The following is a 15062-nucleotide window of genomic DNA, read 5'->3' as shown; positions in this document are numbered from 1 at the left end:
AAACTTTTGGTATTGACTATATAGCCAATACATCCTTAAACTTTGCTGCTCGCATGTTCAGACTGAGTATAGGAATTGTACGTGATCAATTTAGTCGCAACCGTAACTGTGAAACAAGCTAGTATTAAGCATCAAATGGAATCGGGTCATTATATTTATACTGTATATTGATAGAAAAATATTATGTGGTCTATAATAATTATGCAGGCACGTATTTTAGGCGATTGGAATCGATACTGTATTGCTACCGTCGCAGTAGAATTAGGAATTTCGCCAGCCATTACTATATGTATAGGGAATGCTCGGTCTAACAATAAGTAGTATAAGACGCTCGCGCACAGACGTCCGCCAGGCAGCCGCTTCGGGCCGATGATGCAGAGCCGGTATGGAAGGTTTCGAAACCTGATCGAGAGATCGTTTCGAGAGCTTCACCGAGGAGATACTGTTAAAGAATGGCAGTGCATGTGTAATCGTTGGGCCAGCGAATGGGGCTCAATGGGGCTCAAAGCACAGTCGGTAATCGCTAACAGCTAGAGGTACAATTTTTGTATGAAACATTTTTCACTAGCGTCAATAGTTAACGAGTATTTCACAAAAAACGAAAAATCAGTTTATTGGAAAATATTCATTAACTATTGACGGTAGAAAAAAATGTTTTATACAAAACTCATAGCTTTTCGTGATATCTACAACTTTTGTTTAAAATATTTTTCGCTAGCGGCAACAGTAGTTTTGGCGATAAACGAACGCGCCTGACCAAATCCCGGAAAAATACAAAATTTTTTTTTTCTCGATATTTTGAAAAATGTTTCAACTAAAAATTGTAGGTAACTGCTAATTCAGGACTAATCGATTAATTATTTTGTCGATCGCTAATTATTTCTTAACGAATGGAGTTAGAAAGAAATTGCATAGGATCCTTTTTGCGTTTAGCAATTGGTCAGCATCGACGAGTGTCTTGCTTCTTATTTCTGAATATATTCTAAAGGGTGACAAAAATTGCCAACTTTTTCGTGCCGCCCAAAGTTCCATAGGGCTGCGACTCTTTAGTAATCTGTACTCGGTGAGAGCTTCTATGAATTGATGAAGCACCGACAACTTTTCTGTGTCTTCGTTTTTTCAAACGGTCCATTCGGAACGAGTCGTTCGTCAAAAATTCTCGCGTGCTCGATGATACGAACTGAATTAGAATTAATTGTTGAATCCCGAATACTTTCTTGGAATTGTCTTCACTCAGAAATACCAGAAAGAGAAGAAGCAACGGGATTCTAGTTACATACTAACGAGTTGCGGGGAACTCGGTGGCGGCAAACTGGGTGCAACAAAAAAATTAGTAGGAGAATCTCGACGAGGCGTAGAGCTCGCTTAATGGACCGGGAATTTTTCCAAATTTAACGATCGTTTAGCCCGCCTACACGGAGCAGGGCCAAGCAGAGAGTTCGGTGTCTGGGCGATGGCCGTCACCGTGACGAGCACGTGTGTAACTCGCCTTCTGTCACTCTTGTCAGAGCAAAACGCCGAGCAAACCTCCGTTCATTCAGTACAAAGTTCGTAGCCGACGTACGAGCTGGCTCAAAACTTAACGCGGTACGATTAAATGAAATCGTAATTCGACTCGTCGTTTATCAAGAATCTCGGAAACGACGAGTCCTGTACTCGTAGTATTCTTGTCTTTCTACTGCTTTAACAAATAATAAAAAGTGAACCTGACAAATTCGTGTCGCTAACGCGAGGTGGATTTTTGGTTTTTCAGGTGCGGCACAACTTCGTTAGCAGGGTGGACAGAGGAACGGAACGTGTCTGGAGCGGCTTGGCGCTTTGAACGAAGATACCACGCCGAAGTGGAACTCTGATTACCATCTTGCACAAAACCCCCCCCTCGTGTACAAGTTTAAAACCCAACGACCCTCAACTCACGGTTCTTTAGTGCTCCAGTTTATAGTTTCTCCTTGCTATTTTTCATTTCGTATCGATGAGTCCAGTGTGATAAACGAGCGCGAACGGAACGGGAGATAGAAGGAGGAGGAAATTGTTTCGATGATACGCTAGTGATTCACGGTGATGGTGGTGTGATACGAATATATAGTGTGCACGCGCGCGTGTTCTACGAGAGTGTGTGAGGAGGGAGGGAGGATACAAACGTGTATATAAATAAATAGGAGTATCCATGTATACGTAATAAAAAAAAAAAGAGGACGCGTGTGTCCGTACGCATTTGAGTACAAAACAGAGAAATATTAAAAGGGAAAGGAAGAGAAAACGAAGGAACATAGAATCGGCTGTACGATAGGAGGAAGGAAAATAGTGGCGAGGAAGGAGAGGAGGCAGGAATAGATAAATAAACCGGTGATCAATTTTGTAAAAAAGAGAGCGCGAGAAGACGAGCGATAAAATAAAGAAAGAGGTGGGCCAGGCATCGGAAGGTGGGCCAGGTGGGACAGTAGCATGAGTTCGTACTTCGCGAATTCGTACATCCCGGACCTGCGTAATGGCGGGGTGGAACACCCGCATCAGCATCAGCAGCACTACGGTGCCGCCGTCCAGGTGCCCCAGCAAACCCAATCGGTGCAACAGCAGTCCCAACAGTCTGGGGACCCTTGCGACCCCGGCTTATTACGTCAAGGAGTGCCCGCTCACCATTATGGGGCTGCCGGAGGCCAGCAAGATATGCCTTATCCTAGGTTTCCGCCGTACAATCGAATGGACATGCGGAACGCGACCTATTATCAGCATCAACAGGATCACGGGAGCATGGACGGCATGGGCGGCTACAGGTCGACGTCCCCGAGCCCCGGGATGGGTCACATGGGGCACACGCCGACACCCAACGGACATCCGTCCACCCCGATTGTCTACGCTAGTTGCAAGCTCCAGGCGGCCGCGGTCGATCATCAGGGTAGCGTGCTCGATGGACCGGACAGCCCGCCGCTGGTCGAGGCGCAGATGCACCATCAGATGCACTCGCAGCACCCTCACATGCAGCCACAACAGACGCAGCATCAGCAACAGCAGCAACCACCCCCTCATCAGCATCTTCAGGCGCAGCAGCAGCACATGATGTACCAGCAGCAACAGCAGACGCAAGCGGCATCCCAGCAGTCGCAACCGGGCATGCACCCCCAGCAACAGCAGCAAGCTCAGCAACACCAGGGGGTGGTCGCGTCGCCGCTTAGTCAGCAACAACAGGCCGCTCCTCAAGGCGCGGCCAGCGCGAACCTACCCAGTCCGCTGTACCCGTGGATGAGAAGTCAATTTGGTAAGGAGATATTTCGTTCCATTTATTGCGAATAAGAAGCCGCAGGCGCGTCATTCACGATTCATATTCCGAAATGTTGACGAACAACAACGCGATCGTAAATCAAAGAAGCAGGAAGATTTTGGCGGTAGTGAACGAGTCTCGACTTTTAAAATCGTCCGACCTGGCGCGCGTTGTTTCGCATCAAAAGAAAAAAATTCCCCTATCTCGCATTACGTGACGAAAAAAAGGAACACGAATTTTGCATTCATAAAGTAAAGAAGAGGCCTAATACGTGATACGGTTGTCGAAAATAGGGTCTCCAGGTATTTTCCCGCGTGGCCGAAAAGACCGTTCGGATAGAAAGCAAGGTTTCTTTTTTTTTATATTGAGTGGGGATGGCAGGTAGCCGCTTTCAGATTTATGCAACGGTAGGTAAAACTAGACCACATTCGTACGCTTCGCGAAGCCAAGATTGGCATAATGTCTCCAGTTTCTAGGTATACCGACGTCCCGAGTTATTTATTGCCCCGACCTTTCGGCTCTCGTGCTCGTTTCACCACACGTACCCCATAAAAGTTCTCTTCCACGGCTGCCGAGCCTCATCCACTTTTATTCCCATGATAACTCGCGGCTCCTTCGATGTTACTTTGAACCAGTTTCCTCACTTACACGAGAACATTAGATTTCGTTCACCCCTAACAGTTCAAATCATTTTATTTTTTTACCTAAGAACAGAATTTCATTCTTGAAGGATAAATAAAATTCAACTCGTTTGTATTTGTCGAACCACCTGTTCTCTGAAATACGACGGGGCTCGAAAGGTACACCGGACTTTTCTAAAACCGTCCGTGACTGAGGAGAATCGGCCGGTGTTATTTTGGTGCAACGAGTTCAAAATTTATGACGGCAATAACGAAGCGATAATAGCCGTTTCCCTTAACCCGACGGTATCCTATCTCCGGGTTAGGTAAGAGCACAGGTTCCGGGTGCCCCGCTGCGTTTACTCTTATTTCTCTTCCCTTCGACTCTTTGGTGTCGAAATCTAAATTGCGTACTTCGTCACCTTGCAAGGTCAGGTTCCCCTTCCGATTTCTTCTCGTCTCCTTACTTCTTCAGTCGCTCGGAGAATCTCGTGGTGTCAAGTACGTAGTCTTCTCTTCGAATCATCGTAATTGGTTTCTCTAAAATTATACACGTAAGTTCTATCAGTAAAAGTCTCGTACGTCGGTGGCGGGATCTTTTTAAACGACACCCTTCGGACCATCTCTCGGTTTGGTTCTAAAGCTGATACCAGCCGGCTCCTTTCACCGATAAACGGTCGCCCTTGGTTTAGTTTGCTATGACGAGGCTGGTCCACGCTTCGCTGCCAGTCAAAAGGGAAGAAAGAGCATCGGGTGCCTGATCCTGCTCATAGATGTCGGCACACTTGTCTTTACCGCACAATTCGACCATGTTCGTTCATTTTTTACAATTCTTTTAACTAAACATATTGATCGTTTCATCCCTCTGATGAACCAGCATCGTTTTCCTTCCGAAAATTGATTAACGAGCCTGGTTATCCAGAATCAGCGAAAGTGCTCCTGTCGAACATTCCCTCCCCCATCGTCTTCGTCATTTATACGTGTTTTAACAACGTAGAACAAGTTCCGATCGTTGAAAAGACGTCGACGTTAAATAGGTTTCCTCTGAACATTCTTCTAGTAGGACGGCCCATTAGTTCCGCGCCAGTCAATTCTATTACTCGTGTAGTACAGGTCAAACCGATTACGATAGAGCTCGTATCAATTTACTATCCGGTTATCCATTCGCGGCCACGGCTACCCGTTTCTTTCGACGTTGCAAAACACACCAGCTGAGCTAAGCGCGCTATAAGAGCAGAGGCGGCTCGATGAATAATGCATGGCTCAATTTTATAGATGCAGGTGGCTCTCCCGGGCATTTGCCCGGTGAAACCTTGCCGAGATTCTCCCTGGCACCTTACGCCGCGCCGGGGACATTTGCGGGTTACGTCGGTTAGGAAATTCCGGCGATAGTTGGCCGGGCATGTTCGCTCGGTTTCACCGAACATCACGAAACGCCGCCGCCGTCTCTGTGTTTGCGCACGACTTTCGACAACGCTTGAGCCTCCTCTGATTGCGGGGACGGTAGTACTATTGCTGGCGTGCATCGAGATCCGTTCGTTACGCTCAGAATTTTCGCTATAAATGTCCCCGACTACCTGTCGACTCGCGCGACAGCCGCGACAGCGTTAGACCACTGAGAATTCACGTAATTAATGTTCTCGCTGGCCCCCGAAATGTCAATGCGCATTACGATTCGAGACGAGACCAGCTTACCGCGTCGACGAAAGGTTGAAAAAGTGATCGGTCTCTCTACTCTCTAAACTTGGGTCGTAACGGCAGATCCATCGGTCCGCGATTCCTACAGAATTCAATTTACGATTAGCCGCGATGATTAATTGCTCGAAATAATTTTTTTTTTTCAACGTCTGTCGCTGATACTTGGAAGCTCCGCGGATGCACCGAGCTCAAGCAATTGATCACTGTCGTTCGTATTTCACGCTCGCCACGCTTTGCGCTAGGTGAACACGGTGTTCATCGATTAACATTTTTTTATAATTGGTCAGCGAAGCGGATAGAATTTAAAGCGAAATCCTCGCGCTGGCGGCGGCGGCGCGATCGAGCCAATTAGCTCGATGGAAAAAGAGAGGAACGTCGAAAATTAACTCTCCCGATGCGGACGCGGCTTACTCGGTCTGCGGCTTTCGAGCATCAGTAATTACAATGTAACTACCGCAAGAAGCCACGACTTATCCTGCGAAACGCATTATCATACGACAAAACGTAATATTTCTCGCGGCTATGCCCCGTGAAACGCTGTAGCAATACCATAGAAGTAACACGCGATGAGCTTATAATTCACAAGTCTCAGACACTTGACGCTTCGGGGATTCCGTTCTATACATCTGAGATCGAAATACTCGCGACGAGCAACGGTGGTTATTAATAAACGTTTCGTTAACGTCAATCGGACGGGCTTACATTTCTGTAATAACAAATTAGATTATTGATTGGTCGTCGATTCATTCGTACGGACTCGTCGGGCGGATAAGAGCTATCGCGTTTAAAATAAAGTAATTGTGGTCCCTTTAGCGCGCAGAGATTTATGATACCGAGTGCCTTCGGCCGTGGCCGGTCTCGTTCCTTCCCTTGCAAATAAGCGCGCTCTTCTGCATAGGTGTGAGACTTCCGTTGTTGCGCGCGTACACGGCCGCGTTCTCGAGCGTGTGTACGTACATTGTACACGAGGGCGTACATTTCTTATTACATAATCCAAGCACCGACACGATCGCTTAGCGAAACGGAACGAAGTGCCGCGGCAAAAGAAACCGCAACCACCGTCGAATTAATCGGATGAAATAGCTGCGTAAATGGCCAATAACCCGGCGCGTAATGAGGAATTAAAATGGCCCTTGCTCCCTGTGACTTGCTGTTTTATTTTTCGCTCGCCGGACTAATTGAGGCTGCAGATTTATGAACTCGGTTGTGCTATTCCGTTCTTCGAGACACGTGCTCGCAACCGTATTCGTCAACCTGTGCCGGTTATTACTTTCTGCAATTATCAAACAAGTTTTTTCAACTTCGATGGAATATTTGAAACGACCGTAGGTCCGATTTGATCGACGAGCCCCAACCCTTTCCGCTTTCGGGTCGACGAAAGGATCGTAAAAAATTCCCTAGATACCATGTGGCAGGCGTACAGTTTTAACCTGTGGGCTGCGCGAACGTGGCCGGGTACGGTCGCGGTCGTGGTGATCAAAATTCTCATCTCGAAACGCGTTCCGTTGAATTTCGTTCTATATACATAGTTTTGCCGTGGCGAACGCCGAGGGGTAGAGAGAAAAGAGAGACGGGTGTCCGTAACGATGGCGGCTTCGTGAGATATTCAAAAAGAGAGAGGATGGTGGCCCCCAGAGGGGCAAAGAAAGGAGGAGCGTCGAGGAAATGACGTTGCGGTGCGAGAACGGAACAGAGATGGTTAGAGAGGGCGAGAAAAGGAGAGAGTTGCGGAAGAGTAGGGGGCGTGCGGACGGTGACGATGATGGATCGCTCCACGGAAATCCCTATGTCCGTTTGCTTTTTGGGCCGCCGCCATGAACTCCCGAGACAGCCATGGACGATGTACCGCGCGAAGGATATGAGTTTCTGTTCGAGGATTCGCGCGTAAATTACCTATACGTAGAAATTTCAAATTGGTCTCAAAGTAGGCTGTAGTCAAAGGTCCGTCATGTCAGACATTAGTAAAATTATCTGATACATAGTTTTCTGATCGTTTATACCCACCACTCTCGTTAATTAATTAACAAAGACTATGTTCATATCTGGGTTTCATTTTCTGTCATTGTTTCTCGCTTCTCGATGAGTACTTCTCCGTTCGTCGAGCAGGTGCAAATAAAAACAGGCCAGGCAAAGTAGGACACCGACCAGACGGATACCCCTTTATTACCAATGCATACGTTCAACGCTGCTCATTATCTCGACCTTCTAACACTCCCCCGGGCTTTCAGACTTCGTCTCCTTGTCCCGTCCGTCTGCTCCGACAGACAAAAAAAGAAGGCAAAGATAGAGGGCCTCCTATCGGATACTCTCCGCTTCTAAACTTCCCTCTATGAGCGTCGATCTACTCGACGTTCTTCCTATTCCGGCGGTGACTTCTATTGAATTCCACTTCCTCTCTCGTCTCTTTGCTACGGCCTAGATGACCATTCCGCGCTCAGGACGTTTCCACTTCGTGATATCCAAAACCCAAATACTTACTTCGACGAGAGTAATTCTCGTCAGCTGCACGTTGCTTCCATTCGAACCAGTCGCTGTTACTTGGACCGATCGAACAAGCTGTTCGCGTCGTTTCAAGTTCTTCCGGTTCTCCTTTGGTTCACGATTCTTTATTTTATTTTCGAATCGAAGATCCAGGAAGTTTGCGAAGCCTGGAACGCGACCCTGCTCCGGAGGGCTGCATAAACAACCGACGAAATTCCTGAACGAAGGTTACCGTCTCGACCCCCGTACACGTGGAGGGCCACGCTGGTTTGCCTTTCGCCGAGCAAAAAAGCGATGACTCCCTTCTCGGGGCGAAGAAAGTTCAACGAAAACGACGTGACATAAAACAGCTTAGGACGGAAATACAAAAAGCAAGACGGATTGCCGCGCTTAAAATATATACGGTTGGTCGAGACGGGAATCGAGACGGAGGCAACTTATTCGATCACGTGTTCGGGATTAAAGAGACGCGAGCCGAAGCACTGTTTCTTCTCCCAGATCCGAAGGTGTCAGCTATTGTTCAGGTTTCGATCATTTTTCAACTATTTCGCGTTTCATATTTATCTAAGAAGTTCTCACGTCGCACGGTTGTACAAGGGTGAAAGTATATCGTGCCCTCCGTCGTTATTCGGTCCCGAACGAAACCACCTGAACCTGTGAAACCGGCCGGAAAGATTTTCCAAGGCGGGTTCACCGGATTCCTCGCAATTAATCTGGACCTCTGTCAGCAACGTCGACCGGTCATATAATCCGAGAGAGGCCCGGATCGGTGTTGGCCAGAACAGAACAGAACAGACCAGAACCCGTCGCGGGCAGCAGCTCGGGGGAGGGTTGAACGCGATAAAATTAATGGGATATCTAGGGTATCTAATCGAAGAGCGTTTCAAGGCCTGGCCTTAAGGTGGCCACGTAAAGCTTTAGCTTAATTGGGCAGCGAGTGGTGGCCGCGCCTTATTAGCGGGTTACAACATCCGGCTAGCTGTTCATCTGAAAAGTCCTGCGCGCATGTTGTATCCTGCGGCGGGTCTCTCTGAGAGACCAGCGTCGGTCCGCGGCGGAGAGAGAACGGAGAAAACGAGGGAGAGAGAAGCGGAGCAACTAGCCTATAATAAGCCATACGGTTGTGTACGTTCTGTTCTGTTCCGTTCCGTTCCTTCATGCTGCGCCAGTGAAGGCAGACCCATAAATCTCTCGGGCATACTCCAGGGGACATTTGATCCTTGCGTAACCCAACGCCGTTAATTTATTGCCCCGCGTTTAAAGTCACCTCCGTCCGCGAGAGAGCAACGGCTACGGCTATACGCGCCGCCATCGGAACGCCGGTTTCAGCATAAACCCGGCGACGCGACGCGGCCTCTGGCTTTGGTTCTGGTTCTGGCCAGCTTTTCTTGTTATCGACCTCTTTAACGCGTCCCGCGTACCTCGCCGTGCACAAATTCGCGCGATCTACCCCCGAGGTGTGCATCAATTTTTTGTTCCTCTAAAATCTCGATTTCAAAACAAATTCTGACGTTCTCTCAAGAATTGGGTCATGGTTCAACTGAAAAATGATTCCCCGTTAGAGCCTCGCTCCGCATTTCTTCCCGAGCGTTCCAGTAACGATCATAAAAAGTATCTCGCACCCTCGCGTTTCCCACGAACGCGTTCGCACAATGAAAACAGCCATTGAATTCTTTGCGGACCGGCGTGAATTCATACCGGTGATTAATTCACTGCCGATCGGGTACCCTGATAACGCCTTCGCACCGTTTCAAGGACTCCCTTGGTCGAGCAACGTTGTTCTCTCCGTTTAACACTCTTCATATGACTAGTTCGTTGCGCCTTGAAAATTTTCTTATTCCAACAGTTTACGTCCAATTACTCTCGCTGGTCGATTAAGGCTTCTGTCCGCGTTCGGTACCGAGCGGCTGCTTAATTAAGCCCGCATGCTCGACAGAAGGAGAAGGCTGACGTCTAATCCACCGGACGAGGCCGATCGAGATTCGAGTCCACTATCGATTTCAAGCCGGACGGCTATAGCCGTACGTAAGTCGCGAGGATATTGCCGATATCCTTGCGCTACCTCGTTATTAGGATAATAGTTACTCGCTGCGAGGCTGACGCGAGTTTCCATTCCTGAGGCGCCCGAGGCGTCAACGCGATTTTTCAATTTATTTTTAGAAACGATCCATAAAACAGCCGCTGGGTCGAGCTTAGATCCACTGAAACTTTGTATTAGACACACCAAAACACGAAGTAGTCGTTCCAAGTTCAATTCGCGGTATGATAGATGATCTTCGATGAGTTGAAGCGCCGAGTATTATTTACCCAACTGTTTCAAAAGCGTTGGTCGCTATTAAGAATCTCTTTGAACGGTAGCACCTGGCGTTTCGCGGTTCTCGATGGCGTACATGACCTCGCCTCCTAATTGCGATTGGGCAATGATACTTGTTATCGATATAGGGGCATAGACTAATCGCACGGTCCAGCCTCGGACATCGTTTCGTTGAACGTCTTTGATGATCTCTTCTGGGTTGTCTTCAATGGGGCACCTTCATTAACTGGCTGACGAATGAACATTAATAAACCGGGGCTTCCAAGCGGAGGCGCGACTCGTCAGCCTCTTTGATGAAACACGAGATCTATGTTTATCCCGGGCATCCTTTGATTGGCTCGCTAGGACTCCAATTTTGCCGCGGACGTGTTTCCCCCGTGATTGCTAGCCGTTCCTAAACCGGACATCAAAGATGCTTTGATTTCGCAACGACTGTTTCCACAGGCGTATCATTTGTTTGCAACAGATCTGAACACGATCAGTTTTAACATTTTGTCGCAGCAGAGATTCGGTTTCGTTATTAAAGTTCGTCAAGTTTTTACGACGACGCGGTGGGCGTCGTATCGCCCGTGGTAATTCTAATGCATTTTTAAAAGCATAATTTAGTGGAAGGGTCCGGGACGACAAAAACTGGGAGCCTGGGACGGAGAATAATAATCGGTGGAAGTTGGGCGTAATGGTCAAAAGTTATAAGAAAACGCTAGAGATTGGTATGTTGTTAATTTGAGAGCGTAGCCCGAGGTAAGAGGGCGAGGAGAGGGCATGTTCCCAGAGTTTCTCTCCTTCCCCGTGTTCTCCGTCCGGTCGAGAGGCGCGGAACCCTCGAAGGAGAAGATCCTTTCTTCCTCTCTCGCTCTCTCCACGCGAAGGAGAGTCGCCATCCGTCTTCATCGGCCGACAGCGCGACGGGCGGCGTTTGCCTCGAATGCTCACCAAGGAGTTTTCTTCTTCTTCTTCGTCTTATTTCGCTCCTCCTCCTCCTCCTCCTCCTCCTCCTCCTTCTCTTTTCTCGCTGTCCTCTTTCCGTCTGTTCCTTTTTTCCCTCCCTCGTACCACTCTGAAATATTCTCGTTTTGCCCTCTCGCGCTCATGTGGCAACAGCCAACCTAACCCTTTGAGATTATGCCTGCTGCGCGAGTATACGGTGTAAAAGACAGGTATACCTCTCGCAGAAAATAGGATTCTCGCGCGTAACGCATGCACCGTACCATTAGATAGAAAAATTAATCGGCAAGATCAGGTTTGCCTACGTGCCGACTCAACGTCTCGCATCTTTCGTATCAATTTACAACGCGCACCGTGTACGCGTTAAATCTTGTACCCGTCCACGCTTTTTGACCTGACTGTACGCGTGTACGCTGGTCCGCGCAGAGTCCAGTTCTCTCTTTCTCTGTCCGCGCTTCTCCCTTTCCCTTGGCAAGTACAATTAATATTCTCGTTCGGGATTCGTGTACCGCCACACCGAGCGCAGATCACGTCACGGATATCTGTAAGGTATCTATCATACGCGGAACTGCGCCTACGAGCCCAGAGGTGGCAGCTTTTTTCTTTCGTCGGACAGGCATTTTTGTTCTCCTGGGTAAAAACTTTCCCGCGTGCCGAAGCAGGTTACTCCGGCGTTCATTAAATATCTCGGATCGCGGCCTCGAGCGTGCACCGCGCGGCTAACGAAGCGTTTTCGCGTACCCCGTGGCTACCTCCGCTGGGCAGGAATGCAGCGGTGAACGGTATCCGAGATTTCCATGCATTTTCTTTTCCTTCTTTTGGTAGCGAACTTCGATCGTTAAAGTCGCGTCAGGGTAACGGACGTAGGTCGATAATGGAGGCGACGAGAGACATTGGAACGACGACCAATTGCCTCTCGATACGATAAAAACCTAACTTCTATTAATCGAATTCCAATTCGAACGCGTCGATCAATTAGATTCCGTAATAAGAGCGAGGAGTTCATAGAAGCTTCGTGGCGGGAGGCTAACGGACCGACGGGGTAAGAGCAAGATCGATTTGCATGATTTCAGAAAGGAAGCGGGGCCGGCAGACGTACACCCGATACCAAACCCTTGAGCTGGAGAAGGAGTTCCACTTCAACCGATACCTGACCAGGCGGCGGCGGATCGAGATCGCGCACGCTCTCTGCCTGACCGAACGGCAAATCAAAATCTGGTTCCAAAACAGACGGATGAAGTGGAAGAAGGAGAACAAGACGAAAGGGGAGCCGGGCTCCGGCGACGGGGACACCGAGATCTCGCCTCAGACCTCGCCGCAGGGTTGAGCGAACAGCCCCACCGGAGAAGTGGAACTTCCAAAGAGGTCTCATCTCTCTCAGGGTCGTTAATACCTTGTTTCCAGCACTACCTCCTCCCCCCCATACCCCCGCCCCTCCGACACATACACACATACACACACACACACACACACACACACACACACACACGCACACACACGAACAGACAGACGCAGACACGTACACGCAACCCCTTAGCAAAGCCTCAGACCCAGTGCCAGCGCCCCGCGAACCCTGAAACGAACGGCCAGGAATCGGAAACACACTCGCACACTAATGCATACACGCGCACACACACCCCACGTACCCCACTCATACAGCAATGACGCTTATTTTGTCGTGTTAATCAAGTTGCTCGTACCAAAAATGGAAGAGGACAACGTGTATAAAAGGGATAAGGACCGAACGTGGAAGAGAAATGAACGTGGCCGACGGTGTGGATGGAAGTGAAGACATGAACGAGGACGATGACAAAGGGACGAGAAAGAGATAGAGAAAGAAAGAGAGAGAGAGAGAGAGATCGCGCGAGAGGGACTGCGAGATAAGCGAAGAGGGACACGGAGTAAAATGGAAGAAAAGGAGAAAGAAGGAAGGGTAACCGGACACACGAACCAGCCGGATGAAGATTTATAGGAACGCGCGCAGATCTTTCTAATAGTCACGGCGGCGGAGAGGAACGGCCCGGGAAAAAACGGAGAAAGAAGGATCGAATCGGATCGGATCGGATAGGAGGGAAAACTGGATCACATGCTAATCAGAACCGCGTTAACCTCTATTACGTTTAATCGAATGTAATTATACTAAAGCCTATAACGATAGGGAATAAAACATTGGCGGAGCGAAGCAAGAAGGCGGCGGAGAGAGGATGAGAGAAGCGTGCGAGAAGTAGAGAGAATGCGGGTGAGAAAGGGAGAAACAAATATACTTACTTGAAAACGCGAGCTGAATGGTCGATCCTTTAATTGTATAGCATAGAGAGCGTGAATGTCGAAAGCGTGTAAAGTGATATATACGATATAGATATAAATATATATATATACATATATGAGAAAAAGAGTACGTGAACTTCGCGAACGAGAAATCGGAACGAGTGTGAAAACGGATCGAACGACGGTGAATCGTTTTCGCGGAGAAAACATTGTATCGCGCGTGGAAAAGAAAGAATTACCCTATAGATAATTAGGAAAACGTTTTATTATTTATTCTCTTACACGTCGTACAGAATCGCGTAGAGTCCGTAGTGCGAGTTAGATCGTAAAGGAAGAGGAGGGCGGAAACGCAATTAAACCGGAAAACGAGAAAAATAAAAACGGACCGTCGTCCAATCGTGTCTCTATTTAGCGAGTAGATGAACGGATTTAGTATTCTTTAGAGGATCGTTTAGATAGGTTCTTTTCTCTACGATACACCACGGTGGCTCAGCGAGGGTTAATTCAGGGAACGTGCCAAGTGTGATTATTCGAAATCCGATGTGTTTCTTCAAGTGTCGGAAAATTTCAAAGAAGAAACGCGAGGCTGCACACTCGATTTTACGGCTGAAAACGAGTCGAGCGGGGAAGGAATGATCGAAACGGTTTATGGAACCAGTGAAATAACAGTGTAAAATTCCAGTGATCTTTTTTGTTTCGGTGAATCGATCTCGGATATATCTGACATAGTTTCCGGCCAAACATGCGGAGAAATTTCCCATTCGAAGGACAGTGTGCTGAATGAATGGAAAACTGGTGTTAGAAGTGCGGTGGCCCTCGGCGGAGCAGAACCCTTGACATTTCTTCATTGGTGTCATCGCAAGATTCGCAAGGTCAGTTAAAAAATTACATTTCTTACTTGCACTTTGCCGTGTGTCACGTTCCTTTTAACATACGATCGGACTGTTTCCTTTTTTGTTACACCGGTTGAAGAGCATGTAAAACGTAGAGCCGCTTTGTTTATTCCGTCAGTTGAAAATTACGGGTAATACTGCGTTTACGTATTTCTTACAAATATTCGGAAAATTACAAAGATCCTCGGTAAAATTTCGTGGTAATTGATAACTCGCTGCTCCGCGCGATACGAGGCCAAGTTACCAAGTGATGTAATTCGTAGCGTATTTTTGGAATAGTATGTTTTCGGCGCGAACCTCTTGGCACTTTAATGACGTCTTTAGCCAGCATCTCGTGGTTGAAAAACGCTATCCTGCAATTTCTCAACAGTTCCTCGAATTAAAAACTGCATTAATGTTCTTACAGTTCGATCGATTCGTTCCAAATAAAATGCAGTGTCATTTCCAAATATATTTTTATTGGAAATTATTTGTTTGTTATCAGTTTCGGTATAAATATCCTGCTGAATATTTATTCATAAATACGAAGCATGTTCGAACAGAATCGATGAACGTCGCGTTAATGAGGTGGCAATTATTTTTTA

At 47.8% G+C, this 15062-nt stretch overlaps 1 protein-coding gene across 5 annotated transcripts in view; it reads left to right on the top strand.

Moving 5' to 3' along the window:
• Positions 1 to 12780, top strand: part of Antp (homeotic protein antennapedia) — a 101038-nt gene extending 88258 nt beyond the window's left edge. For all 5 annotated transcript variants that reach the window (XM_026818795.1, XM_026818799.1, XM_026818797.1 and 2 more), the window contains 2 exons: positions 1754 to 3256; positions 12391 to 12780. In XM_026818795.1, coding sequence (XP_026674596.1) covers positions 2446 to 3256; positions 12391 to 12644 — 1065 coding nt within the window. In that variant the 5' untranslated portion in view covers positions 1754 to 2445 and the 3' untranslated portion in view covers positions 12645 to 12780. The remainder of the gene's footprint in view (positions 1 to 1753; positions 3257 to 12390) is intronic.
• The last annotated feature ends 2282 nt before the right edge of the window (positions 12781 to 15062 follow it).

The sequence above is a fragment of the Ceratina calcarata genome, unplaced genomic scaffold (assembly GCF_001652005.2).
Source record: "Ceratina calcarata isolate Rehan_Ccalc_2016 unplaced genomic scaffold, ASM165200v1 scaffold88.2, whole genome shotgun sequence".
In the NCBI taxonomy this organism is placed as follows: domain Eukaryota; kingdom Metazoa; phylum Arthropoda; class Insecta; order Hymenoptera; family Apidae; genus Ceratina; species Ceratina calcarata.
This window is presented reverse-complemented; position numbering and strand designations above follow the sequence as displayed.